Raw genomic sequence first — 26,676 nt, 5'->3', positions numbered from 1 at the left:
TGCAACTACGGGTTCAACACCATCTGAATTACTAATGAAACGTGGCCTTCAGTGAAGGTTGAGTCTGACGTTTCCTAACTTAGAGGGGAAGGTAGAGAAGAACCAGTGTAGTCAGAAAGTGAATCATGATGTTCACTGTAAAGCTCGAATATTTACTGTGGGAAAGGCAGTTTTGTGCAAAATTTTGGAAACGGACCTAGTTGGGTTCCTGGTATAATTGTCTCTGAAACAGTACCTTTGTCATACCAAGTGGAAGTAGAAAACCAGATTGTTCGAAGACATGTGGATCATATAAGAAATAGAGGAACACTCCAACAACCAGTTACTCCACCTGAAATTGAAATCAAACCTTTAATCCCTGAAGTGCCAGATCAACATTGAACAGACATACCTGATGTCTCTGTTGAAGTAAATAATTCTGAACTGCCATTGTCTAAGGATGTCCCTGATGCCACAGTTCCTGATCATGTCAATCCAGTGGTAGAATCTCAAGTCAACGAGCTACGTCGCTCTAACAAACTTAGAAAACCATCACAGAGACTTAATCTGCATGAACTGTGTATATTTGGATATGTTGTGGGTTAAGATATTCTTGTAAATAAGAGATATATAAAAAAAGGGGGAGGGATGTAGTGATTGTAAGTAAAACTTTTCATGCTGTTTTCAGGATCACATGATGGTGTTAATGAATCAGACCTAAGCATGGGTAATCTTAGGGAGAGTTTTCTAGTAGCGGACCTGGATCAAGCATGTAGCTTCATCAGGAGCCCTGTGAATAAATTTTACTGTTTCTAATAAGAAACCTGTCCAGTACACCAAGTTTATTACTGATGGAGTGGCCCACATTAGGCCCGTCACTCACTTTGAGTGTGCCAACATGCTAATTGGTGAGAACATGGACTATGCCTGCGGTGACAGTGAGGTCGGTAGCGAACACCCTAATGAGGATCCTGCACCACATCATCCCTCCCAATGCAAATACGAGTGCTCTCTCTCCTGTTTTTGACTCTGCTGCCATGCACTACTTATCTCTACTTTGGTTCACAGAGAGCCCTTCCAACTGACCGATGCCCTCAGCCAGTCAGTCCCTCAGCTCCATCCACATCCTCACCTCTAACCAATAGGGCACCTCCTCCATTGAAGAGCTGGAAATAAGCAGCCCAGAAGACCCATCACAGCACTTACCCACACCCTCCGCTAGCGCAGAGACACACATCTTGGTGGGACGTATATCTAGAGTAGGCAGTCCGCAGCAGCAGGAGGCAGGTACATGCAAGCTCCCCAGCACTCGGAGGACTGCTGGGGATCAGTCATCTGTGAGGTTTGAGTCAACTGATGAGCCTCTGGCCTTCCAACTCATCATGGAGAGTCAGCAGAAGGCATGGGAACATCACGCAAAGCTGTTGGAAGCTCTCAACAGAGTGGCATGCAGGTCAGAGGAGTGCATCCGCCTGCTCTCTGATGAACATATGTGCATATACGTAGGTCTCCATGGGGAGGATGGCAATTGCCATGGAGACCCTGGTCCAGCAGAATGCAGAAATGCATTCAGACCTGCAGTCCATCGCAGGAGCCAAGGGCGAGTTCCTGCAGTGGCAACGTGAGGGGGAAACGGGGCACCTTGACATCTCTCCAGGTGCTCCTTCCCCTCAAGGAGTCAGGCTGGGGCCCCCAGGCACCCGGAAGGAGGAGGTGCGGCAGTTGGAAACTCCTGGGTCATCCACTCAGGGATCTCAGAGGTTCCCCTCTCCCTCTAAGTCCCCTTTGCCTGTGTCACCGCAGAGGGAACAGCTGGCCAATGAGTGATTCTGGAGGGAGAAGTGTGTGTGTGTGTGTGTGTGGGTGTGGGTGTGGCAAGGCCTTTCGGAGCCTCGTGCAAGCACTCCCCCACGCATGCGGATCCTTCACGTATCACACTCACCTCAACGTCCTGAGCGTTTTCAATGCTGCCTGCTGAGGTTCGCTTTCAGTTGTCCATGTGAGCTGACCTGCATCTCCGCCCACCCAATGGTCACACTCCCATGCAGCATATGATATTGCCCACCATGACTGTCGTTTCTCTTTTGATTTAGACAGCATGGTCTGGATTTATTTTTCGTCAGCTCCTCTATCTTTTCCCCTCCCACAGTTACCCATTTCCTTTCTTCAATCACTGTTGACGCCCCTTGGCATCACCTTCCACCTCCCCTCAGTGGCCTCCAGCCATGATCTTTTTCCTTTGGGGATGTCCAGGTGAACGTGCACGTTCCCTTCCTTCCTGAAAATCCCACCCCCATCCACATTCACCTCCCTGATTTCCTCCTTCCCAGCCCTAGGTCAGTGTCTGCCTCCGAGTCCCCACCAACCACCCTTGCCATCTCTTCTACACTACCATTGAAACCTCACCCTCCCAACCTACCATCTCACTCTGCCCTCAGTCCTTCTCACCATTCCCTTTTTCCACGCCCACCCTCAGTTCATTCCCCAGGAGGCAGTCATGTGCTCATGAAAGCCCTCCCTTGCAAGTTCACCTGAACATCTCCCTCCTCCCCGCTTGGAACCCCTTCCCCTCCCCCTGTCGAGCTGCCACCTCCACTTGGTCCACCTCCCCCAGACTCCACCCCGCTTACTTCTTTCCCCTTCCTGACTCCTTCACACCCTTACTTCTACCTCCACCCTTAATCCTTCACCCTTCCTGACTCCTTCGTCCATTCTTACTTCTTCCTCCAGACTTACTCCCTCCCCCTCTACATTCCTTCCGCCTCACAAATTCCCTCCCTTCTCTGCACTCCTTCTCCCTTCCGAACTCCTTCCCCAACACCTTCCACTCCCCATACATCTACCTCCCCAGGTGCAATCTTCTCCCCGGTTACCCACTCCTCCCCCGTACTCCCACCCCACCACCCCACCTTCCAACCTCCCACTTCAATCCCCCCACCAACCTCACCCTATCCTGACACTTCTCCCTCACCCAGTCAATCCTAGACCTTCCTCTCCCACCACCCAGTACATCTTCCTCCCTCCCCAACCATCATCCACTGTGAGCAGACCCTCAAAGGTGACTTTCCAACTTCCGTGAGCTGCTTCATAGCAGAGCCATGTCCATGAAATCCACCCAGCAGGCGACTGCTGTCGGGCTCCAACATCTTCTCCTCTCCTTTCCGACATCAGCTCCTCGGATGTCCATAATGTGACCGAGGCCCTGGCGGTAAGTCCCAACATCTGCACATCACACTTGTCAAGATGCGTTCTGCACCGGCATGCAATCACACCAACGTGGATGGACGATTCAGCTGGGGGTGGGGGTTAGGGGATGATTCTGGTGGGCTTGCCTTATAGTGATATGCAGATGTTTTACAATGAAGTTTCCCCACATCCAATGGTGGGGAGCATGGCGTGCCATCAACCAGCTGAGTGGAAGATCACAAACTGGCTTCATGACGTGAAACCAACTTTTGGCCTTCTCGCCATATTGTCCACTCATGTCACCAAGCACGCCTGATGCCAGCGAGCATGGATGATTCTGTCCCAAGTAGGAAGTTGGATGGGGGTGGGGGAAGCTATGAGATTTTATGTAGTTTCTGTAATTTGAGTGGGAGGTAATAAGGTAGAGGCTTGGCAAGCAATTTCCAGGCTCTGTCAATAATGGTAGAGCGAAATGGGAGGGCAAATAGGTCAGAAAGGGGGAGGGTACATGCTGTAACACAGAAGTGGAGAAGGTTGCAAACTTAGGGTGGAGCAATGCTGTGGAGGTATTTGAAGATCAGGATGAGTAATTCTGAAACATATATAAAATATACTTAAAACTAGCTGATTTCCCAGAGTATTAATCATGAGTAATCTGGAGTCTGGAAGCCATGAGTTTTTTTAAGATATGTTTAAACTGGTCAGCCCCTTTAAGGCAACTATTCGACTACCTGCAGGAGTGGACAGCTCTAAATAGGCAAATGCTGTTATGGGGGAAGTTCCAGGATTTTGACCCAGTGGCAGTAAAGGATCAGTGATATAGTTCCAGGTCAAGAAGGTGTGTGACTTGAAGGGGAGCTTGCAGGTCGTGGTGCACCCATCTGCCTGCTGTCCTTGTCCTTCTAGGTGGTACAGTTCAAGTGTTTGGGAGGCTGTCAAAGGAGCCTTGGCAAGTTGCTGCAACGCATCTTGTACCTGGTGTACACAGCTGCCACAGTACCAATGATGGAGGGCATGAATGTTTATGGTGATGGATGGTGTACCAATTGAGTGGGCTATTTTGTCCGGCTGGTGCTGACAGGGAGAGAAATCATGGTGCTTCTCCTGTTTCCAGGCCCCTTATTCCCCTACCTTTAACCTTTCCCCTTATATCCTTTGGGGGCACCTGAATTGGGATAGCCACAGTGGGATCTGAAACAAAAACAAAAATAGCTGGAAAAACTCAGCAGGTCTAACAGCATCTGTGGAGAGGAAGACAGAGTTAACGTTTCGAGTCCATATGACTCTTCATCAGAACTAAAGAGAAATAGAAATGTGGTGAAATATAAGCTGTTTAAGGGGGGTGGGACAGGTAGAGCTGGATAGAGGGCCAGTGATAGGTGGAGGCAAAGGAGAGATTGACGAAGATGTCATAAACAAAAGGTCAAAGGGGTGTTGATGGTGGTGATATTAGGTAAAGGATGTGCTAATGGTGTCATTAAGGGTAGAAAGCAGGATAAGCAAGTGACAGATGGCCCTAGTGGGGTGGGAGATTTCCAGCATCCGCAGTATTTTGCTTTTATCATAGTGGGATCTAGTTATTTTATATAAGTTTAGCAAACCTTCTTGGCTTGCGTACTCTATGTCTCTATTTATAAACCTACTGGAAACTCAGGTTTCATTATCATACACTTTATAACCACAGCTTTGTCAGACAATTACACACAACTTGGTTGTTCATATTCTGCATCCAGCTCTGCTTCTTTGAACTTGGCTCAATGCAATATCCAGACAGCAACATCCAAAAGACTTGAACCTCACAAGCACTGCAAACAATATTCCTATGTATAAATGAGAATATCTTGAACTAACAGTGATATATTCTATTGGTACATGACCCCTGGTTTTACTAAGTTTAAAAATGCCAAATTTTCCAGTAAATTAGCACCAAGCAATGCAACTGCTATTTCCACCCACACAATGGGCAGGTTAACAGAAAAAATTACATTTTGCAATGAGTGATAAACATTTTCTCACTTTAAGTTGAAACTAACCACATTTACGAATGCCCAGCATGAAGCACATAATAGGAGAGCAGAGTACTGCAGATGTTGGAAATCTGAAATATAAGCAGGAAGTGCTGGAACTACTTAGCAGGTCAGGCAGCTTCTGTGGAGAGAGAAACGAGTCAATGCTTCAGGTCCACGATCTGCACTAGTTCTGATGAAGGGACACTGACCTCTGTTTCTCTCTGCACAGATGCCATCGGACATGATGCGCATTTCCAATATTTCCCGTTTATGTTGGAGCAAAAATAACCCATTTTGCCAGCCCTGCAAAAAGCAATCAGACTCTTGTGAGCCTCTCATTACCCTTCAGCAAGAAACCCAGCAAAAGCTGCCTGAGATTTGGTTTGGCATAACATTAAACATGAATTTCAATAAAAAAAGTTAAGGTATGAAGGAAAAAAACAACTTACTGAGCAAATTTTAAAATGCCAATGTCAAAGCAATAAATCGATAATTCAATAATGAGGACCTAACAAAAATGACCGTTAAAAAGTGCCAAGCAGCAGAGCTAACTAATAAAACCTTTTTTACCTTTTCACTTAAGAAGCAGAGCTGGAGACAGGCAGGCTCGGCCCCAAGTCCTGGTCACCTGGGACGGGGGAGAGGACCTGGGCTCATCTAAGAAGTTGGGTGTAACTAACATCAGCCTTGCATTCACCTCCGTTGGCACAAACTTTGAGCTGGCCTTGATGGAATTCATATGAAAGTGGGGGCGTGAAGTAGTTGTCTTTCAGCCTCAGTTTTTTTTCTCTCCCCGCCCCATAGATAGGTTTGTGGATAGGTTTTCGGAGAGGGAGGAGGAGGGGGAGGGTGTGTGTCCCCCCCCCCCACCCCACCTCCACCCCCCACAGTGAGCAGTGACTGCATGTGCATGTGTCCGGTTCACTCCCAGCCTCAAGGTTCTCACCCTCACTCACCTACTCACACTCTGTCCCTCTCTCAATCACTCATACACTCATTCACTCACTTACTCACACTCTCGCTTACCACCGAAGGGGACTGAGGTCGGGAGGGAAATTGGGAACGTAGAACCCTTGGAAGAACACATTCAGAACCAAAACTAGAGCCATCTGTGGAGGAAGTAAAGCCTAAGCCTGTGATGGAGGTGAAAGTTGCTGAGAGCCCTATGGTAAAATCTACATCCACTCCACCTGCCCATCCAGCACCTATCGTAGCTGAGGGTTACAGGATGATCTCCGGGGCTTCAGTAACAAGTAAGAATCTGCCCAGTAGCGGCACCGTCCCTACCACTGGAACTCCACCTCATGTTGTCAAAGCCCCAACTGGAGGCAAAGCCAGAAATACAGACTCCACCCCCAAGGCCTTGTGATCAACAAATTAGGGAACCAGGGGGTGTGTCAACACAGGGCTCCAGGCCAGGTCACAGTGAAAACAAACAGGGGATACAGAAATGCAGCACGCAACCCAATATCCAGACAGTGATCAATTATTTGTCGGGACCTGCCTCATGATACGGATGAGGTGGAGCTGGAAGAATTTTTCACAGGGCAGGCAATGTGGTGGAACGATATGTTAAAACCAAGAGTAGCGGCTGGAGGGAATCAAGAACACAGCGAGGGAGGAGGGTTGGGAAGGGCCAAAGAGGTGAGGTACTCGGCGCTTTACCTCTTAATTTCAGCTTCAGCAGCCTCCAGCCAGGTCTGAAGGAAGAAGAGTGAAGATTAAGGAAGTGGCACTTGACAACGAAGAAGCCAAAACAGAAGTCTAGAAGGTGGGCAAGGAGGGTTGTGGAATTTGGCTTATCTTACTACTCAGCCCATGATTACTGTTGTTCAGAATAACAGTAATCATTTATCAATTAGCCTACACCAGGGTATGCACAAGATTGGTTGTTTTGGACACTGACCATCCAGATTGGCAGGCTACTTGGTCAATGAACCCAGGTTCCTCTAGAGGCACAGTCCTGGTGATTAGCACCATGTGCGCCCCTATCGGGTCCTGGGTGTTGAGCCTCTTGAGTGTTGTTGGAGCTGTACTCATCCAAGCAAGGGGAGAATATTCTATCACACATCTGACTTGTGCTTTATAGCTGGAGGTCCCTTTAATGCTAACTGCCTTGAGTTCTGAGGTCAGTTAGAGGCTAATTACTGTTGTTCTGGGAGATTTATAGATTTAGAGTTGCAGCACCAGGTCAAAAGAAATCAACATTAAATGTCAATTTCTCTTCATTTAAAACAAAAGTACTTCTATTGATAGGATGGGAGAGATAGATACTTGCTAAATACAAAGGGTTTCATTCATACACTGATAAACTCCCAATCCATTGTGCATGGTAGGACGGGTGATAAGTTAATTTATAAGGCATGACTGTTAATCAATATATTCTGCCAAGGTGAAGTCGTGCCTCTTCAAACCAATTAAATATAATAAAGAATGTAAAAGAAAGTGTTAAAGTTTTTAACATTTTCATTTTGTATCTTTATTATGGGGAGAATTTTCTGAATCTTGGGTGGGCGCGTTTCAGCCAATTAAGGCTGGCCCAGCGTGACGCATGGCTGGTAGCGCTCAGCGGGTGGGGGGAGGAGGGAGAGTCGGGGCCTGCGCTCTTTTGCACATGCGCGCAGAAATCTCCCTGAGGCACAGAGCTGCCTAATAAAAGGTCATAAATAATGAAGTTTAAAATTATTTAGACATGTCCCCTCATGTGGCAGTGTCACATGAGCTGGGACATGTTTATGAATTGAGCAAAAAATATTTATTTATTTAATGCAACCTTCGGGAAACCTTACCCCGCCCGCGGATAAGGTTTCCCGAAAAACACGAAGGCCACTTGGGCTCTTTGCCTGCCCGCCAGCCTTAAGGTTGGATGGGCAGCATTAACAACTACTTTAATTGCTCTTTTAATGGCTTTAACAAGCCTTTGACAGTTCAGCAGGTGCACAGCCGCCTCCGGCACACGCCCGCCGAATGTAATATCTAAATGACACGTGCTGACATCGGGACGCACACCCGAAGTCACCGGGCGTCATTTTATGTGCCAGCGCAGTGGACCCACCCCCGCACGCTGATGGCAACATTCTGGCCTATGCTTTTGTGAATAGATCTTTGGGACTCGGGGAGGGGGTCTGGTGGCGGTTGGAGATTGGCTGTGTTGCTGATCCCAAAGAAATCTTAGAGGCTCCCCAGGCAGGCAGACACCTAGCTCCAGGCGTCTAGTATAAAGGCACTCGTCTCCTGAATCCACCAAGTCCTTGCCTCAATGAAACTGCAGGAGAACCCAGCAAACTATGGTTAAAGTTGAAAAACTGAATGGCAGTAAGGTTTCCTCATGATCACATTTGAAGTAGGCTGGTCATCCACCCACCTGTCGGCCTCAGATAAAGCTGGAAGTGAGGTGAGGAGGGGTTGGGGGGTTGGGGGTTGGAGTCGGATTTGGGACAATAAACAGATTTTGCAGATAACCCAAACCTGCCTTGTTTTTTTGTAGGTTAAAGATCCCCTTCCCAGAACATCCATGTAGATTTCTCAGTAGTTGGGCTTTGGAAACTCTCAAGCATGACTCATGAATTTTCAACTGTTTCTGATACCCCAGCTGATCAAAATAGAAATATTCCAGAATTTGGGTTTTGAAGAGGTCCTTAAACAAATTTATACAAAAGAAAGTTATTATGCTCGTGGCCTACATGTATGGAGAAAAGAAGCCATGCATAAATTCCACCAACAATCTCACATTTGTACCTCAATATCTGGCCTGTCTTCAGGTTTCTCCTGCTGCATTTGATCGAGAAGGCTTCTTAATTCTTGGCTGAGGTTTGGTTCTAACTCTGGCTCTATCACATATTCAGCTGCAGCAGCTAGTGTAGCCCCCAAAGAATAGATATGAGCCTGAAAATATTAATAACATGTATAGAAAAGTTACAACGTTATAATATCTGTTGGCTATTCCGGTACATTAAAATACATACACGATTGGCCTCAGCTTTAATGTAACTCTCACAGCATTCCAAGCTGTCCTATCAACAAAGATAAATGACATTGTTTCAGGCTAAGGTTACATTTATTGCTGAACAAAGCATTTTATTGAAGTACAGTGTAACAAAAAAAATAAAAAAGACATTTTATTAGAAATTAAGTAGCATTTGATATGATAGTCATATCAAAAAAGTGTTTTCTTCAGAAAGAACAACTCATTTAAGAACTTTATTATTTATTCCATCTGGCCCAAACAATAAACTCTAATAATGTATTGAATGATTTATTCCATAAGAGCGCAAAATCTAAACAGTTTCTCCCCCACCTTATCACTTAAAAATAACCACCATGACACCCATGGATTACTAATAATCTATTATTATTGTTGCCTTATACCTATTCGTTAAAGCTTCAAGCATGATTGATGAGGAACAAAAATATTTTAAAAGGCAACTCAAGTTGTCAGACTCTCACCATCAGGATACCTTTTAGAAATCAACCTGTTACAAAGAATGACAAATCAACTGTGAATCCTGCTTGCCAATCTTCCAGTGGGGCACAAGGGCAGAGCATCAGGTACTGTGCAAACAGATTTCAATATGGGTTCAATATGAGCCATATGCTGGGTGTGAGCAGGTGCAGGGTTGCGATATCTGGCATAGCAAGAGATTCAAAGAGCAGCCACTGTACCTTAAGAAAGCACTCATTTGACATTTGCTACCTGAATCTACAGGATCGAAGGAAATGATTGAGAAAACTGGATGTGATCTTTCAGTGAGAGAACTAGATCTGATGCTGAAGCAAGTATAGGAAAGGAAAGTTATCATCTAGGAATTTAAGGAGGTGCCTTTCCCATCTTTCCCATCTTTTTCATCTTTATTTTGGGATGCATAATGGTTGTTTGGAAACTCTTTAACATTTCTTATACAATCACAAGACAGACCAGCATTCCAGCCGTGTCTGATGTTCACAGGCTAATTTGCAAGAGCTGGCAAAGTGTTGATACTGCCTCCCCAGCGAAATGCAAGCAGCAAAGATAAGACTGTCTAGGACATGCACAAATAATTCTGCTGGGACCTATAGGCATGCTTCACTGCATAAGGCACCTGCCTCCTTGATTTAGGCATCTGCATGTGTACTCCATGGAAGTGCTTATCCTGTTCCTTGAGAGCAAGGTATTCCTCGAGAAATGGTCATTCTCCCAAGTGCTTAAGATAAGAGCAAAACAACCTTCAATGGCAAAATATGAAGGCAAAAATGTTCAGGTAATATATGATAAAGGGTACAACTTTAAAGAGGATGCAGTAGCAGGGGGACCTGGGTGTATATTTTCTTAAGTCATTGAAGATGGCAGATTGAGAACATGGTTAATGTGGCATACAGTATCCTCGGTTTTATTAATAAGGACATTGATTATGTCGATACTAGTTCACAGGAACATACGAATATATGAATTCGGAGCAGAAGTAGGCCATTCAACCCCTCAGGCATGCTCCATCATTCAACAAGATCATGGCTGATCTAATTGTGGCCTCAACTCCACATCTTGCCTACCCCGATAACCTTAGTCTTCCTTGTTAGTCAAGAGTCAATCTACCTCTGCCTTAAAAATATTCATTGACCCTGCCTCCATTGCTCTCTGGGGAAGAGAGCTCCAAAGTTTCATGACCTTCTGAGAGAAAAAAATTCCTTTCATCCACAAGGGAAAACATCCTTTCAGCATCCACCTTGTCAGGTCCCTTCAGGATTCAGTATGTTTCAACAAGATCGCCCCTCATTCTTCTAAGTTCCAAAGCGTACTGGCCCAGCCTGTCCAATCTTTTCCCGTGAGATACCCCCTCCATTCCAGGTATCAGTGACATGAACCTTTACTGAACTGCTTCTAACACATTTATATCCTTCCTTAAGTAAGTAGACTAAAACTGTACAACCGTGGTATAACACCCCTATTTTTATATTCCATTCATTGCATTCTTGCAATAAACGACAACATTCCATTTGCCTTCCTAACACTTGCTATACCTACTACTAACTTTTCCTGATTCATGTACCAGACACCCAGATCCCTCTGTATATCAGAGTTCTGCAATCACTCTCTTTAAATAATATGCTACTTTTTTTATTCTTCCTGCCAAAGTAGACAAGTTCACATTTTCCCACATTTCCCACATCTGCCAAATTTTTGTCTGCTCACTAAACCTGTGTAAATCCCTTTGTAAACTCTCTACCTCCTCTTGACAGCTTACTTTCCTACCCACCTTGGTGTCACTAGCAAATTTAAGCTACCGTAATTTGGTCCCTTCATCCAAGTCATTGATATAAATTGTGAATAGTTGAGGCCCCAATACTGATCCCTGTGGGCACTCCACTCATCACATCCTGCCAACCCACAAATGGCCCATTTAACCAATCCTCTGTTCTTGCTAATATGTTACCCCCTATACCAGCTTGTCTAACCAGCTGACCCCATCCAGCCCCTGAAGCACCTCCTTGCCACCCCCAGAACCAGTTTTCAAAATACTGGTCAAATGGATAAATTGGAGTGGAAGTTTATGCAAGGAGCTGCTCCTCCAATCTCAGGCCATACCTCTCCCACGTTTGTTGCTGATAGGCTCACTAGTGACAGCTTGTAATTGGACGAGCAGCGAACACCAGCGGTGGTGAGTGGACTGGGGAGAAACAGATTTTCTTTCAGGTGAGGTGGGGGGAGGGAGGGATGAGAGAATGAGAGAGAGAGAGAGAGGGTACCAGAGAGCAAGAGAGAGAAACAGCACAAGACAGTGAGAGAGAGAGAGAGAGAGGGAGGGCGTGAGAGAGAGCGCAAGAGAGCGAGAGAGTGTAAGAGAGTGAGAGAGAGAGCACAAGAGAGAACAAGTGAGAGAGAGAGAGCACGAGAGAAAGAACGCAAGAGAGAGCAAGAGCGAGTGTGAGAGAGAGCAAGCGAGAGTGCAAGAGAGTGAGAGAGCGAGAGTGTGTGAGAGAATGAGAAAGAGCAAGAGAAAGCATGCGAGAGAAGAGAGAAAGAAGACCATGTGCAACAGTGAGAGAGCCTTGGTGGTGGAGGGGGTGAGGGTCGGGTTGTTGCCAAGATGCTGCTGGGGCCCCAGGAAGAAGAGGCTGCCAGGGCCCTGGGAAGGAGATGCTGGCTATGAGGCCCCAGGGAGGAGAGGCTGGTGGCACCCTGGGAAGGAGAGGCTGGCTGAGAGGCCTGGGTGTGAGATGCTGTGGAGCCTGGGGTCGGAGGGGAGGCGGTGGGTGGGTGGGGAAGGGGTTGACTAGCGTGCATGAGATTGAGTAAAAGAGTGTGTGTGCATGTGTGTGTGCGTGAGCAAGAGATTGAGAGTGTGTGTGTGGGGCAGGGAGAGAGTGTTTGTGTGTGTGTGTGTGTGCGTGTGGGTAAATGATAGGTTGATTGTCTGTGTGTGTTTGTGTGTGGGAGTGAGAGTCCTTTTGTGTGTGTGTGTGTGTGTGTGTGTGTGTGTGTGTGTAAGTGAGAGAGTCAGAGGGCGGAATCATCCCAGGTTTACCATAAGTGCGATAGGAGTATGAAAGAAGACATTTTACCCACTGGCTACAGTGGCAGGTTTTTGCCCTTTATCGCCTACTTCCCCCTCATTAATTATGCAGCCACAGGTAACCTCCCATCTTGCTGGTGGGCAGCCTCTGAAATGCTCACCATGCCGTTACCTCACCGTTTCCTCACTCTGGCTGCCATATCTAAACTGCAGCGGTGCACACAGTTCTCAATGCTTGCAGCCCAGGACTGCTCCAGTGAAAGCCAAGAAGAGTTCAGTGACCCGTCACTGGAATGCCTTTTGGAGGCCTGCCGCAATGTCCTCCATCCCCGCTCTGGCCGCAGGAGGTCCAGCAATTTCACCACTCCAGCTTGGGAGGTGGTGGCAGTGGTGGTCAGCGCCAAAGCTGCACAGAAAAGGCTGGCCATCCAATGCAGGAAGAGGATGAATGATCTCATCTGTGCCACCAGGGTAAGGCAACCATCTCATCACTCTAAACTCACACACTCAGACCCCCTCACATTCACTGGCATCTCACTCACTGTCAGCTCAAGGAATATCACCACTCACTCTCTCACCAGCACCCTCACATCTCCATCTGGCCTCATCTCCTCTGAAGGCTCACAATCTTGACCCCATGTGCACAGATCAACATGTGCTGCCCACCCCACCCTCCCCCACCCACACACACACACATTGGGATACCCCCCTTCCCCAGTACAGCCCTCCGCCTGCAGCCTCTTCCCTTGCCTGAGGCCACTTCTCCCCTTTCTCCAAGCAAGCCCTAGTCCTGCAGCCATTGAAAAGCCACCCCCACCTTATGGCTGGCCTGGTAGGTGGAAACCTGCCCATGAGGCCCCCTAAAAGTGATGTGGTGCTGCCTGCAAAGCCTGGCTCTGATGACCACGAGTGCTGCCTGAAGTCTCAAGTGAAGTGCAGCTCACCAGGTGCACATTGCTTATGCACAGTTGTGAAACATGTCAGTGTGACTACCCATTTCACGACAGCACATAACTAATTATTGGCCTTCTCGCCAGATTGTCCGCTCGCGCCCACCATCAACAGGACCGGATAATTCCACTCAAAGTGTGTGTATGTAAGGGGGTGGGTGGGGGCAGCAGGGGGAAGACTGAGAGAGTTTGTGTTTGGGAGTGAGAATCAGTGTGGGCAGGGAGGGGGCGGGAACTGAGTGTTCATGTGTGTGTGTGTGTGTGTGTGTGCGTGTGCGTGGGCGGGAATGAGTAAGCATGTGGGAGTGAGAGGGAGCTTGTGTGTGTGTGTGTGTGTGTGTGCATGTAGGTGTGGGAGTCAGTATTGGGGGGACATTGAGTGTGCGTGTGTGTGGGCGGGAGTGAAAGAGCATGTGGGAGTGAGAGGGAGCGTGTGTGTGTGGGTGTGAGAGTCAGTATTGGGGGGGCATTGAGTGCGTGTGTATGGGCGGGAGTGAGAGAGCGTGTGGAAGTGAGAGAGAGAGTTTGTGTGTGTGTGTTTCCGTGGAGGGGGGAGTGTATGTGTGTGTTGGAGTGAGAGTGTGTGTGTACATGGGAGTGAGAGTGCGTGTGTGTGTGCAGGAGTGAGTGTGTGTGTGATGGGGAGGAGAGTGTGTGTGTGTGTGGGAGTGTGTGTGTGTGTGTGTGTTGGAGTGACGCAGTGTGTGTGTACGTGGGAGTGAGGGAGTGTGTGTGTGTGGGGAAGGGATGAGAGTGAGTGAGCGTGTGTGTGTGTGCATTGGAGTGAGAGTATGTGAACATGGGAGTGAGAGAATGAGTGCGTGTATGTGTAGAAATGAAAGTGAGTGAGTGTGGGTCTGCCTTACTCCCAGTCTCAGGTTTCTCACTCACTCTCACCACCACATACTCATACCCCTCACAGTGGGTGAGGGTGAGTGAGTGAGCACCGTGCGACTGGGAGTAAGTCTGGTACACACACTCTGACCCTCTCACACTCTGGCCATTTTCATTTAGTACACTTTTTAAAAAAAAACAATTTATTGCTTTGACATTGCTTTATTTTTGCTCAGCAAGTTGTTCCTTTTCTTAATGCCACAACTTTTTTTTGAAATGCAGTTTAAAGTTGTGCCAAACCTTATCTTTCCAGAATTTGCTCATCAGCCCTTGAGTGAGAGAAAAATGGAAATGTGACCCCCACCACCACCACCCCGCCCCAAGCGAAAAAGTTGGACAAACCTGCCCTATATCATGCGCTCTTATTTTACATAATAACCTTTGATGTGGCACTTTGTCAAATTTCTTCTAGAAATATAAGTACAACACATCCACAGGTTCTCCTTTATCCATGTTGCTTGTTACTTCCTCAAAGAATTCCAATAAATTAGTCAAACGTGATTTCCCTTTCACAGGATCATGTTGACTCTGCTTGATTGCACTGAGATTTTCAAAGTACCCCGCTATAACCTCCTTGATAAAAGATTCCAACAATTTCCCTACGACACATGTTAAGCTAACTAGCCTGTGTTTTCCTGCTTTGTTTCCTTCCTCTCTTGAACAGAGGAGTCAGAGTCACCATTTTCCAATCTGATGGGACCTTTCCAGAATCTAAGCAATTTTGAAAAATTCCAACCAATGCATCCACTAACTCAACTTCTTTTAAGGCCCTAAGATGCACTCCATCAGGTTCTGGGGATTTGTCAGCCTTTAGTTCTAATAGTTTTCTCAGTACTCTTTCCTTAGTAATTATAATTGCTTTAAGTTCCACACTCTTTCACCTGATACAAAATTATTCCTGGGATGTTATTTGTTTCCTCTACAGTGAAGACAGATGTAAAATATCTGTTCTATTCACTTGTCATTTCTTTATTTTCCATTATTAATTCCCCATTCTCAATCCCTAGAAGACCAGTGCTCATTTTACTTACTCTTTTCCTTTTTAAATACCTGTAGAAACTCTTATAAATTATATTTCCAGCTAGCTTTCTCTCACACTCTAATTTCTCCCTCCTCATTAATCTTTTAGCCATTCTTTGCTGTTTTTTATATTGTCAAATTTTCTGACCTGCCGCTCATCTTTCCAGAATTATATGCTTTTTCTTTCAATTTGATACTATATTTAATTTTTTTAGTTAGCCAAGGATGGTGTGTCCTTCCCTTAGAGTATGTTTCTCTCATTGGAATGTATCTTTTCTGAGTATTCTGAAATATCTCCTTAAATGTCTGCCACTGCATCTCTACTGACCTATCCCTTAACCTAATTTCCCAGTTCACTTTAGCCAGTTCTGTCTTCATGCCCTCATAATTGCCCTTATTTAAGTTTGAAACATTAGCCTTAGATCCACCCCTCTTTCTCTCAAACTGAATGTGAAATTCAATCATATTATGATCACTGCTATCTAGGGGCAGCTTCAATATGAGGTCACTAATTAATCCTGTCTCATTGCACATTACCAGATTTGTTTAGCCTGCTCTATGGTTGGTGCTGAAATGTGCTGCTCTAAGAAGCTGTCCCGAAAACACTATGAACTCATCATCCAGGCTACCTTTGCCAATTTGATTTGTCCGACCTATAAAATCACCCAGGATTATCTCTGTGCCTTTCTCACAAGCCCCCATTGTTTCTTCCTGTATACTCTGTCCCACAGTGTGGTTAATGTTTAGAGGCCTATAAACCTATCTCTTCCCGTTCTTCCTAAATAACATGTGTCTTGAATATTCAGGGCCCAGTCTTTCTCATCCTGCAACCATGCCTCTCTAATGCTTATCAGGTCATACCTATTTATTTACATTTCTGCTGTCAATTCATCTGTTTTATAATGAATGCTACGTGCATTCAGAGGCAGAGCCTTTAATTCTAACTTTTTACTTTTTTTGTTAGCTCTAGCCTTATCTGCTAGCGCACTCTAAGTACACTCTGTCCCTTCCTGCCATGCTCTGATCATCATTTCCCTTATTTCTACCTTGCTCTTTTGGCTTCTCTTCTCTATTTAATTTATCACATTTTCCCAAACTTGATCCCTTGCCCCCACTATTTAGTTTAAAGCCCTCCCTACCACCCGAGTTATACAATTTGCCAGAATACTTGTCCCAGAACAGCTCAGGTGAAGACTGTCCCAACTGCACAATTCCCACTTTCCCCAAACCTGGTTCCAGTCCCTCACGAATTGATACCCATTTTTCCCACACCAATCTTGGAGCCACACATTTAATTCTCTAATCTGATTTACCCTATGCCAGTTCGCTTGTGGCTCAGTTAGTAATCCAGAGATTATCACCTTTGAGGTTCTGCTTTTTAGTTTAGCCCTTAAATGTTTATACTCTCTCAGCAGAACCTCTCTCCTAGTTCTACCTGTGCCTTTGGCATTGATCATGACCACTGGATCCTCCCCCTCCTACTACAAGTTCTTCTTTCGCCGAGAGTAGATGTCCTGAACCCAGGTGCTGGGCAGGCAACTCAGTTACCTGGACTGCCACCCTTGACCACAGAGAACTGTGTCTATCCCCCTGACTATACCGTCTCCAACTACCACTACATTCCTAATAAGTCTGAGTGGCTTCCTGTACCATGATGCCATGGTCGGGTTACTCATCCATCCTGCAGCCACCACTTCCATCCGTACAGGTTGCAAGAATCTCAAACCTGTAGGATAATGCAAAGGCTGAAACTCCTCCACTTTTACCTTCTGGGTCCCCATATCTGCCTCACTTGCAGTCTCACCTTCCTGTCCCTGACCACTGGCCAAATCAGAAGACCCTATCCTCAGGGTGTAGCTGCCTGCTGGTACAAAGTGTCCAAGTAACTATCCTCCTCCCTGATGTATCGCAGTGAATGCAGTTTGGCCTCCAGCTCAATGACGCTGAGCTGAAGCTCCTCAAGCCGCAGCCACTTACTGCAGACAGCCTGTCATGGGTCACGATGGTGTTGGGAACTTCCATATTCTGCAGTCACAACACATCGTCTGCCCTGCCATCTTTACATGTTAATTAATTTATTCTTAATTAATTTATAATTTATAAGCACTGCTACTCTGAATAACCTTCACTACTGCTAGTAAACCTTAGTACAACTAGTGAAAACTTACAATTATTAATAAATTATCCAAGTTTTGAAGATAAATGAGCAAAATATTCACCAAGCAATTATTTATTTGTTTTCCTGTGATGTCACACTTTGATTTCTTTCAGAAATGACCAAAAATACAAGGGTTCAGCCTTAGCTGGAGTATTGTGTCCAGCTCCAGGTGCCGCACTTTCAGAAAGATGTAAAGGCATTGGAGAAAGTGCAGAAAAGATTCACAAGAATGATTCCAGGGATGAGGGACTTCAGTTATGAAGACAGCTTGAAGAAGCTGGGACTGCTTTTCTTGGATAAGAGAAGTCTGAGAGGAGATTTGATAGAAGTATTCAAAGTCATACGAGGTCCGGACAGAGTAAATAGGGGAAAAAAATGTTCCCACTTGTAAAAGGATGGAGAATGAGGGGGCACAGATTTAAAGTGCTTGGCAAAAGAAACAAAAGCGACATGAGAAAAAACGTTTTCACTCAGCGAGTGGTTAAGGTCTGGAATGTATTGCCTGAGAGTGGGTGGAGGCAGCTCAATCAAAGCATTCAAAGGAACTTAGGCTGTTATCTGGAAAGGAAGAATGTGCAGAGTTATGGGGAAAAGGCGGGAGAATGGCATTAGGTGAATTGCTCATTCAGACAGCCAATGCAGACATGATGGGCTGAATGACCTGCTTCTACGTTGTAACAATTCTGTGATTCAGTGAAGCGCAAGATATAAGAGAATAACACTGCACCAAACTAAATGCAACAAAAGGCACCCATAAAGCCAAAAATACTAGCGGCTTGCATTGCGTCAAACACCAGTTAAACAAGAAAACAACAGCCTGCACAAGTGGAATGTTGCCAAAGACCTGAAGGAACAGTCCCCAATGTAATATTAGGGTGTTTGGGACTCAGGAAACCATGCCACCCAGATTATGATATGGAGAGTCACATGGGAGTAGTAGAGTGCAGTGTTGAGTCTGGTAGAAGTCAATATGAAGACAGTACCAAGTCAGGGCTGTATCCCGTACATATGTATATAGTAACATTATTAATAAATAGTTATTGTTCGACCACACAAGCTGCTAGACCTCTTCCTGAGGCAACATGCAACCTTACAACACCCAGCACTTGGAAAGTGCTTGGGAGGGGGTTCAAGAGCACTCTGTGGTTTGGGGAGCAGTTAGCCCCAGGAAAGGAACACTTTCTTTGTGGAGTGCTGAGCAGGAAACCCATAGAGAAAGCTTATAAAAGAGATCCAGAGCCTTTTTGGCCTCTTTTGGCCCCAGATCCTCTTCTCGCTGAGTTAGCCGGAGGAGTGAAGGCCCAGGCAGGGTTCTCATTAAGATTGCTGTTGTGTCCAATGATATAATTGGAGTGCAATCTGTTTGTTTAAAGGACCCATTGGCTTGAACTTTCAGCTCAGCGGGTGGGGCGTGATGGGCGGGCCTGGGAGTGGTCGGGAAACAGACCGCCGACCGCGATTAGCCTCCGAACGTGACTTCACGCTGGCTGGCCAATTAGCAGCTAGCCACCGTGAAGCGTGCGCTGATACGATCAGCACTGCCCAGCTTGGGGGTGGGAGAAGGGCGAGCGCTGAAGTCTGCGCAATCGCAGGGAGCGCAGGGTGCAAGTTCCCTGAAGTTGCTTCAGGGAGCTGAAGAATTTAAATACAAATGCACTCACACACTGAACAAAATATTCTGCCCAGAGTGGGATGAGTGTCCTACAGTCAGCATCGCGGTGAAGCAGTCTGGGAAAGAGTGTCCTGCAGTCAACATCATGGTGAAGCTGTCTGGGAAGAGTGTCCTGCAGTCATCATCGCGGTGAAGCAGTCTGGGAAGAGTGTCCCACAGTCAGCATCGTGGTGAAGCAGTCTGGGAAGAGTGTCCTGCAGTCATCATCGTGGTGAGGCAGTCTGGGAAGAGTGTCCTGCAGTCAGTTCTTGTTGAAACTAACATGAGTGACATCACAAGACAGCATGAGAGAGCGGGAGAGAGATCAGAACCAGCTTGGGTGCGGGGAAGCTTCAAAAGGTGATGTCAGCACAAAGATGAGAGCTGATTGGTGAGTAGTTGGTAAGTGTTTTTTTTCAAGTTTTTCTCCAGTTTAAAATAGATTAAGCTAAGGAAAGGTAAAGAGGTCTAGTTTTTATTTAAAGTGCATAAATAATTTAACTTTTTTTTACTGTATTTAACTTAAAGCAAGGGTTTTTTTTTCAACTAGAGGCATGGCGGGGCAGCTCAGTCCTGTGTTATGTACCACCTGCAACATGTGGGAAGTCCTGGATGTTCCATGCGCTCTGACCGACCACGAATGCAGGAAGTGCCACCAGCTGCAGCTACTTGAGCTCCGGGTTTCAGAGCTTGAGCGGCAGCTGAAGACACTGAGGTACATCCGTGAGGCCAAGAGTTTCATGGATAGCACATTTTTAGACATGGTCACCCTACAGCTTACAGAAGTGCAGACAGAGAAGGAATGTGTGACCATCAGTCAGAAGAAAGGTGACAGGCAGGTAGTCAGGAAATCCCCAGGGTGCATCTCGCTCAAGAACTGTTTTTCTATATTGGAAAACGATGGGAGTGATGGTTCCTCTGGGGGGTGCAGCCACACTCATGGCATTGTGAGTGGCTCAGCTGCACAGGAGGGGAGGAAAAAGAGGGGAAGAGCAATACAGGTAGGAGAATCCGATAGTAAGGGGAACAGACAGGCGTTTCTGTGGCCGTAGACATGACTCCAGGATGGTATGTTGCCTCCCTAGTGCCAGGGTCAAGGATGTCACTGAACACCTGCAGGGCATTCTAAAGGGGGAGGGCAAACAGACAGAGGTCGTGGTACATATTGGTACCAACAACATAGGTAGAAAGTGGGATGAAGTCTTGCAAGCAGAATTTAGGGAGCTAGGAAGCAGATTAAAAAACAAGACCTCAAAGGTAGTAATCTCTGGATTACTTCCGGTGCCGCGCGCTAGTGAGTGTAGAAATAGGAGGTTAGTCCAGATGAATGCATGGCTGGAGAGATGATGCAGGAGGGAGGGCTTTAGATTTCTGGGACATTGGGATCATTTCTGGGGGCAGTGGGACCCGTACAAGGCGGACGGGTTGCACCTGAACTGGAATGGGAAAAAAATGCTTGCGGGAAGGTTTGCTAGTGCTGTTGGGGAGGGTTTAAACTAACTTGGCAGGAGGATGGGATCCTGAGAGGAGGTTCATCAAGGCGAGATGCACAGCCAAAATTAGAAGAGAGAGCAAGTGAGTCTGGAAAGCATAGAAACTATAGGCCAGTTAAGGCACAAGGGAGCTTGGCAAGGTTGGGTGGTATTTATTTTAATTCAAGGAGTCTCTCAAATAAGGCAGATGAGTTGAGGACACAAATTAACACATGGAAGTATGATGTCACTGCTGTCACAGAGACATGGTTGAGAAAGGGACATGATTGGTTGCTAAATATTCCAGGATATAGGGTCTTCAGGCGAGACAGGGAAGAAGGTAAAAGAGGAGGGGGTATCACAATATTGATCAAGGAATCAATTACATCAGTAAGGAGGGATGAAGCCATATGGATAGAAGTGAAAAACAAAAAAAGAGCAATCACATTACTGGGAGTGCACTATAGGCCCCCAAACAGTCAGAGAGAAATAGAAGAGCAGATATGTAGGCATATTTCAGAGAAGTTTAAAAATAATAGGGTAGTAATAGTGGGGGATTTCAACTTCCCCAACATTAACTGGGTTAGTCATAGCGTGATAGGTTTAGAGGGAACGGAATTCTTAAAATGCATCCAGCAGAACTTTTTAAGCCAGTAGATAGAAGGTCCTGGACTTAATTTTAGGGAATGAAACCAGGCAAGAGGTAGAGGTATCAGTGGGGAAACACTTTGCAGATAGTGATCACAACTCCGTTAAATTCAAGGTTGTTATGGAAAAGGACAATGATGGGCCAGAAATTAGATTTCTAAATTGGGGGAAGGCAGATTTTAATAAGATCAGATCTGATTTGGCCAGAGTGGCTACATACGTTTTCAACTGAGGGACATTAAAACATTAAATGTATTTCTGAATGACTTTTGGATCTCATTTATCCATTCAAAACCATCGCTGCATTTCCTGGATGCTGAGAAATGGACTGAACTGGAGAAGATAGCAGGGGTGCTGGCAATAATTTTCAATACCTCTCTGGCCACAGGAGAGGTGCCAGAGGACTGGAGGAGCAGGTACCTTTAGGTAAATCTGCATCAGAACAGTGGGACTCATTCAAGAAGGAAATAGGGAGAGTACAGGGTCAACAAATTCCAGTAAAGACAAAGGGTGGGACCAACAAATCCAGGGAACCCTGGATGTCGAGGGATATGCAGTGTTGGATAAAGAGAAAAAGGGAGACTTATGGCAGATACTGAGGGCTCAAAACAGCGGAAGCCCAAGAGGAGTTAGAATGTGTAGGGGGGGACTTAAAAAATAAATTAGGAGAGCAAAAAGGGGCATGAAAAAGCATTGGCAGGTAAACTAAAAGAAAATCCAAAGCTATTTTACAAGTACATTAAGAGTAAGAGGATAACTAGGTAAAAAGTAGGTCCCATTAAGGACTATAGTGGTAATTTGTGTGCGAGACCGGAAGATGTAGGTAGGGTTCTAAATGAATACTTTATATCAGTGTTCACAAGTGAGAGGGACGACGAGGGTATGGAAATCAGGCAGAAGGACTGTGATATAATTAACGAAATTAGCATAGAAAGGGAGAAGGTTCTAAGTGGTCCAGCAGGCTTAAAAGTAGATAAATCTCCAGGCCCGGATGAAAAGTATCCCAGGCTGTTGAGTGAGGCAAGGGAGAAGATAGCAGGGGTGCTGGCAATAATTTTCAATACCTCTCTGGCCACAGGAGAGGTGTCAGAGGACTGGAGGACAGCCAATGTGGTACCGTTATTCAAGAAGGGAGGAAGGGATAAACCTGGGAACTACAGGCCAGTCAGTCTAACCTCAGTGGTGGGGAAACTATTGGAAGCAATTCTGAGGGACAGGATTAATCTACCTTTGGAGAGGCAGGGATTAATCAAGGACAGTCAGCATGGTTTTGTTAAGGGAAGGTCATGTCTGACCAATTTGATTGAATTTTCCGAAGAGGTGATCAGGTGCATCGATGAGGGTAATGCATTTTACGTAGTCTACTTGGATTTCAGCAAGGCTTTTGATAAGGTCCCGCATGGAAGACTGATAATGAAGATAAGGGCCCAAAGGCAATTTGGCAAATTGGATCCAGAATTGGCTGAGTGGCAGGAAGCAGAGTGTGATGGTCAAAGGGTGTTTTTGTTACTGGATGCATGTGTTCAGTGGGGTTCCACGGGGATCAGTGTTGGGTCCCTTGCTGTTTGTGGTATATATAAATGATTTAGACTTGAACGTAGGAGGGTTGATCAGTAAGTTTGTGGTTGACATGAAAATTGGTGGGGTGGTAAATAGTGAGGAGGATAGCCTTAGTTTACAGGAGGGTATAGACAGGCTGGTCAGATGGACTGATCAGTGGTAAATGGAATTTAATCCGGATAAGTGTGAGGTGATGCACTTGGGCAGGACAAACAAGACACGGGAATACACTATGAATGGTAGGACCCTGGGAAGTACCGAGGAGCAGAGGGACCTTGAGTGTGCATGTCCACCGGTCCCTTAAGGTAGCGGGACAGGTAGATAAGTTGATTAAGAAGGCATATGGGATACTTGCCTTTGTTAGCCAAGGCATAGAATGTAAGGGCAGGGAAGTTATGCTGGAACTACATAAAACGCTGGTTAGGCCACAGCTAGAATATTGTGTGCAGTTCTGCAATCTGCATTATAGGAAGGGGGTGATGCACTAGAGAGAGTGCAGAGGAGATTTACCAGGATGTTGTCTGGGCCGGAGAGTTTTAGTTATGAGGAGAGAGTGGATAGATTGGGGTTATCTTCCCTGAAGCAGAGGAGATTGAGGGGGGACATGATTGAAGTGTATAAAATTATGAGGGGCACAGATAGGGTAGACAGGAAGGAACTTTTCCCCTTGGTGGAAGGATCAATAACCAGGGGGCATGGAATTAAGGTAAGGGGCAGGAGGTTTAGAGGGGAAGGAAGAATTTTTTCACTCAGAGGGTGGTGGGAATCTGGAATTTACTGCCTGGAGGCGTGGTAGAGGCAGAAAGCTTCATAACATTTAAGAAGTTTTCGGAGGTGCACTTACGATGCCGTGGCATACAAGGCTATGGGTCTAGCGCTGGAAAATGGGATTAGAATAGTTAGGTACTTGTTTGACTGGTGCAGACTCGATGGGCCGAAGGGCCTTTTTCTGTGCTGTAGACCTCTATGGCTCTATTTTGGGGCATGTGTCTGTCAGCTGCTCTAAAGAGCAGATTAAGATCATAACCCACTGGGACACAGCAGGATCAGTGGAGGTAGGTTCCAGGTGTCACACTAACTGCCTGTTTTCCTGGTCTCAATTTGGCTTTTTACAATTTTTATCGTTGTGCAATGGAATCTCTTTAGCAGTGATAAATATTAGAAAATATCATGTAGTAAAGACAGAATTTTACTCAGCCATTGTAAATCAGTGGCCCTGAGGTTATTCCTTATATTGCATAAATACCCTAACGGAGAACCCACAGCTTGTATCTCATGAGCAATGTCACAATACATTTGTTAGTTGTTAATATATAACTTGGAGCTGACATTATTGCACCATTTAGTAATGTCAGTGAAGGCTGGGTGATTTAGTGAATGTTAATCTTTTAATTGAATTGATCCAAAGATTACATTCATCACTGGTCATACTGCGTAAACAAATTGCTTATATTTCAATGACTAAGCAAACATACAAGTCCTAGCATGCAAGTACAAGGACATATCTAGTGAGTTAAATCAACAGAAGTATTTTATATCCTTTGCCTTGCTAAAATTCCCATGTAAAGAAAAGGGCTTGATTGTTCCATTTTGATTTGCATCAAAAGATTAAGATTGCAATTCATGACATAAGGTTAGAAAAGATCAAACATTGAGAGTATTTGCAGTAGTTAAATGGAGCCAGCCATATCTCCAAGTCAGTGAACTCAATTTAGAAATATAGAAACATTGGGCAGAATTTTCCTGTTGGTGATTTGGGGGTGGGGCCCGCTTGCCGACAGGAAAATGACACGAGAGGAACCCCCAACGTCAGCCCTGTCCATTTAAATATTGAGGAAGGTGGGCGGACAGTGAAATCAGCTGTCTGCCCGCCGACCTGTCAATGGCCAATTAAGGCCATTGACAGGATAATTAAGCTTGTTAAATGCCCTGCTCGTCCAACCTTAAGGCTGGCAGGCAGGCCAGGAGCCCCAGCGGGCTTCTGATAATACATGAAGGCTCATCCACCGGCAGGATGAGGTTTCATGTCTGTTTTTAAAAACGTCAATAAATTTTATGTGCTTCTTATTAACATGTCCCATCTCGTGTGACATTGTCACATGAGGGGGACATTAATAATTTTAATATTTTTCAATTTCTAAAGATTTTTATACTGTTAGTAATCTCGCTGAGACAGGACTTTGCCTCAAGGAGCAGTGTGCTCTTGCGCGTGCATGCACGTAAGAGCGCACTTTGACAGATGGGGAATCCCTCCCCTCCCACACAAGATGCGCATAGCGCTTCCCGTCAAGCAGGCCGCTGGGTGGGCCTTAATTGGCTAGCCCTCTCAAAGTGGCGCCAGGCCCCATTCTGGTGGCGAAGTTCAGCTGCCCGCCCGCCGCCGAGCTGGTGGGGCCCACCCACCCGTCAAGGTAAAAATTCTGGCCATAGAAAATAGAAGTGGGAGTAGATCATTTGGCCCTTCAAGCTTGCTCTGCCATTCATTATGATCATGGCTGATCCTCTATCTCAAGACCGTCCTCTCGCTCTCTCCCCATACTCCTCGATGCCTTTAGAGTTCAGAAATTTATATCTATTTCCTTCTTAAATGTGACTGTCTAGTGCGAACAAAACAACCGGTAAGAAACTTCACATAGGGCAGCATTTATCCCTTGTCGGGCAGGTTCAGCAGGGGTGGGCAGGAAACTGACCCCGCCCGCGATTGAGGCTGGAAGGCAACTTCACGCAGGCAGGTGAAATGCGAGCGGCATCGCTCAGTGCTGCCTGTGTGGGTGGGGGTGCGAGCAAAGCGAACGCGAACTTCACGCATGGGCGCAAGTACGTGCTTGAGAATCTCCCTGAGGCACAGAGCTGCCTCAGTGGGGGGCGGTGGGGGGGATGCGTATGGGAAGAGTGTTAAAAAAATTAATAAAGAAATGAAAAATGTAATAAAACATTTCCCCTCATGAGCAGGGACATGTTAATAATTAAATTTTATGTTTTTTATTTTATTTTTAGTTGCTTTAGGAAACCTCATCCCGCCCACGGATGAGGTTTCCTAAAAAGTGCAAAGGCCACTTGGCCTTTTAATTGTCGGCAGGCCACTGTCGATTCTGGCACGTGCCCATCGAACAAAATATTGCACGACTGCACGTTGATGTCAGGACGCTCATCTGACGTCAATGCGCGTCATTTTACGCTCGAGCGGGTGAGGCGCACACACGCCCACTGAGCTAAAAATCTTGCCCATAGTCATTGCCTCAGCAGAGCACTGAACTCATCTATAGCAAGAAGTTTTAACTCACTGAGAATCAACAAGTGTAATACACACAAGCAGACCAACTGGATGGTGCAGAAGGAGGCACATTCCATTTTAGCAGCTGGGCCTCATGAAAATAAAGCTGCTCACTCCATACAGGCATCCCGAAGCAGCTCACCAGGTTCAGCCCAGAGGCCGCCTAGCCAACAGAAAGATGATTTGTTCTGGAAAAGAATATTGGGTGGTGTAAAATGAGCAATCAGTTCACAATGAGCCTATATCACATTACTGGTGCAAACCGATTTCACCCCCTATGCACCTGTTCTCATTCATGAAGATGGTGCTAGGGTGCCAGATTCGGGTGCTTGAACCTGTAGTCCATCTGGTGCAGGTACTCCTGCAGTACACTTGGCCTAAATAGCCA

General features: G+C 46.0%; 1 protein-coding gene across 1 annotated transcript in view; it reads right to left on the bottom strand.

The window, feature by feature from the left end:
* Positions 1–26,676, bottom strand: part of LOC121289678 (kinase non-catalytic C-lobe domain-containing protein 1) — a 278,354-nt gene that overhangs the window by 146,273 nt on the left and 105,405 nt on the right. The window contains exon 8 of the mRNA XM_041209301.1: positions 8,913–9,059. Within this exon, the coding sequence (XP_041065235.1) occupies positions 8,913–9,059 (147 nt within the window). The remainder of the gene's footprint in view (positions 1–8,912; positions 9,060–26,676) is intronic.

This window comes from Carcharodon carcharias, chromosome 17, assembly GCF_017639515.1.
Source record: "Carcharodon carcharias isolate sCarCar2 chromosome 17, sCarCar2.pri, whole genome shotgun sequence".
NCBI lineage: Eukaryota > Metazoa > Chordata > Chondrichthyes > Lamniformes > Lamnidae > Carcharodon > Carcharodon carcharias.
The sequence above is the reverse complement of the archived record's forward strand: the minus strand, read 5'-3'. Positions and strand labels throughout refer to the sequence as shown.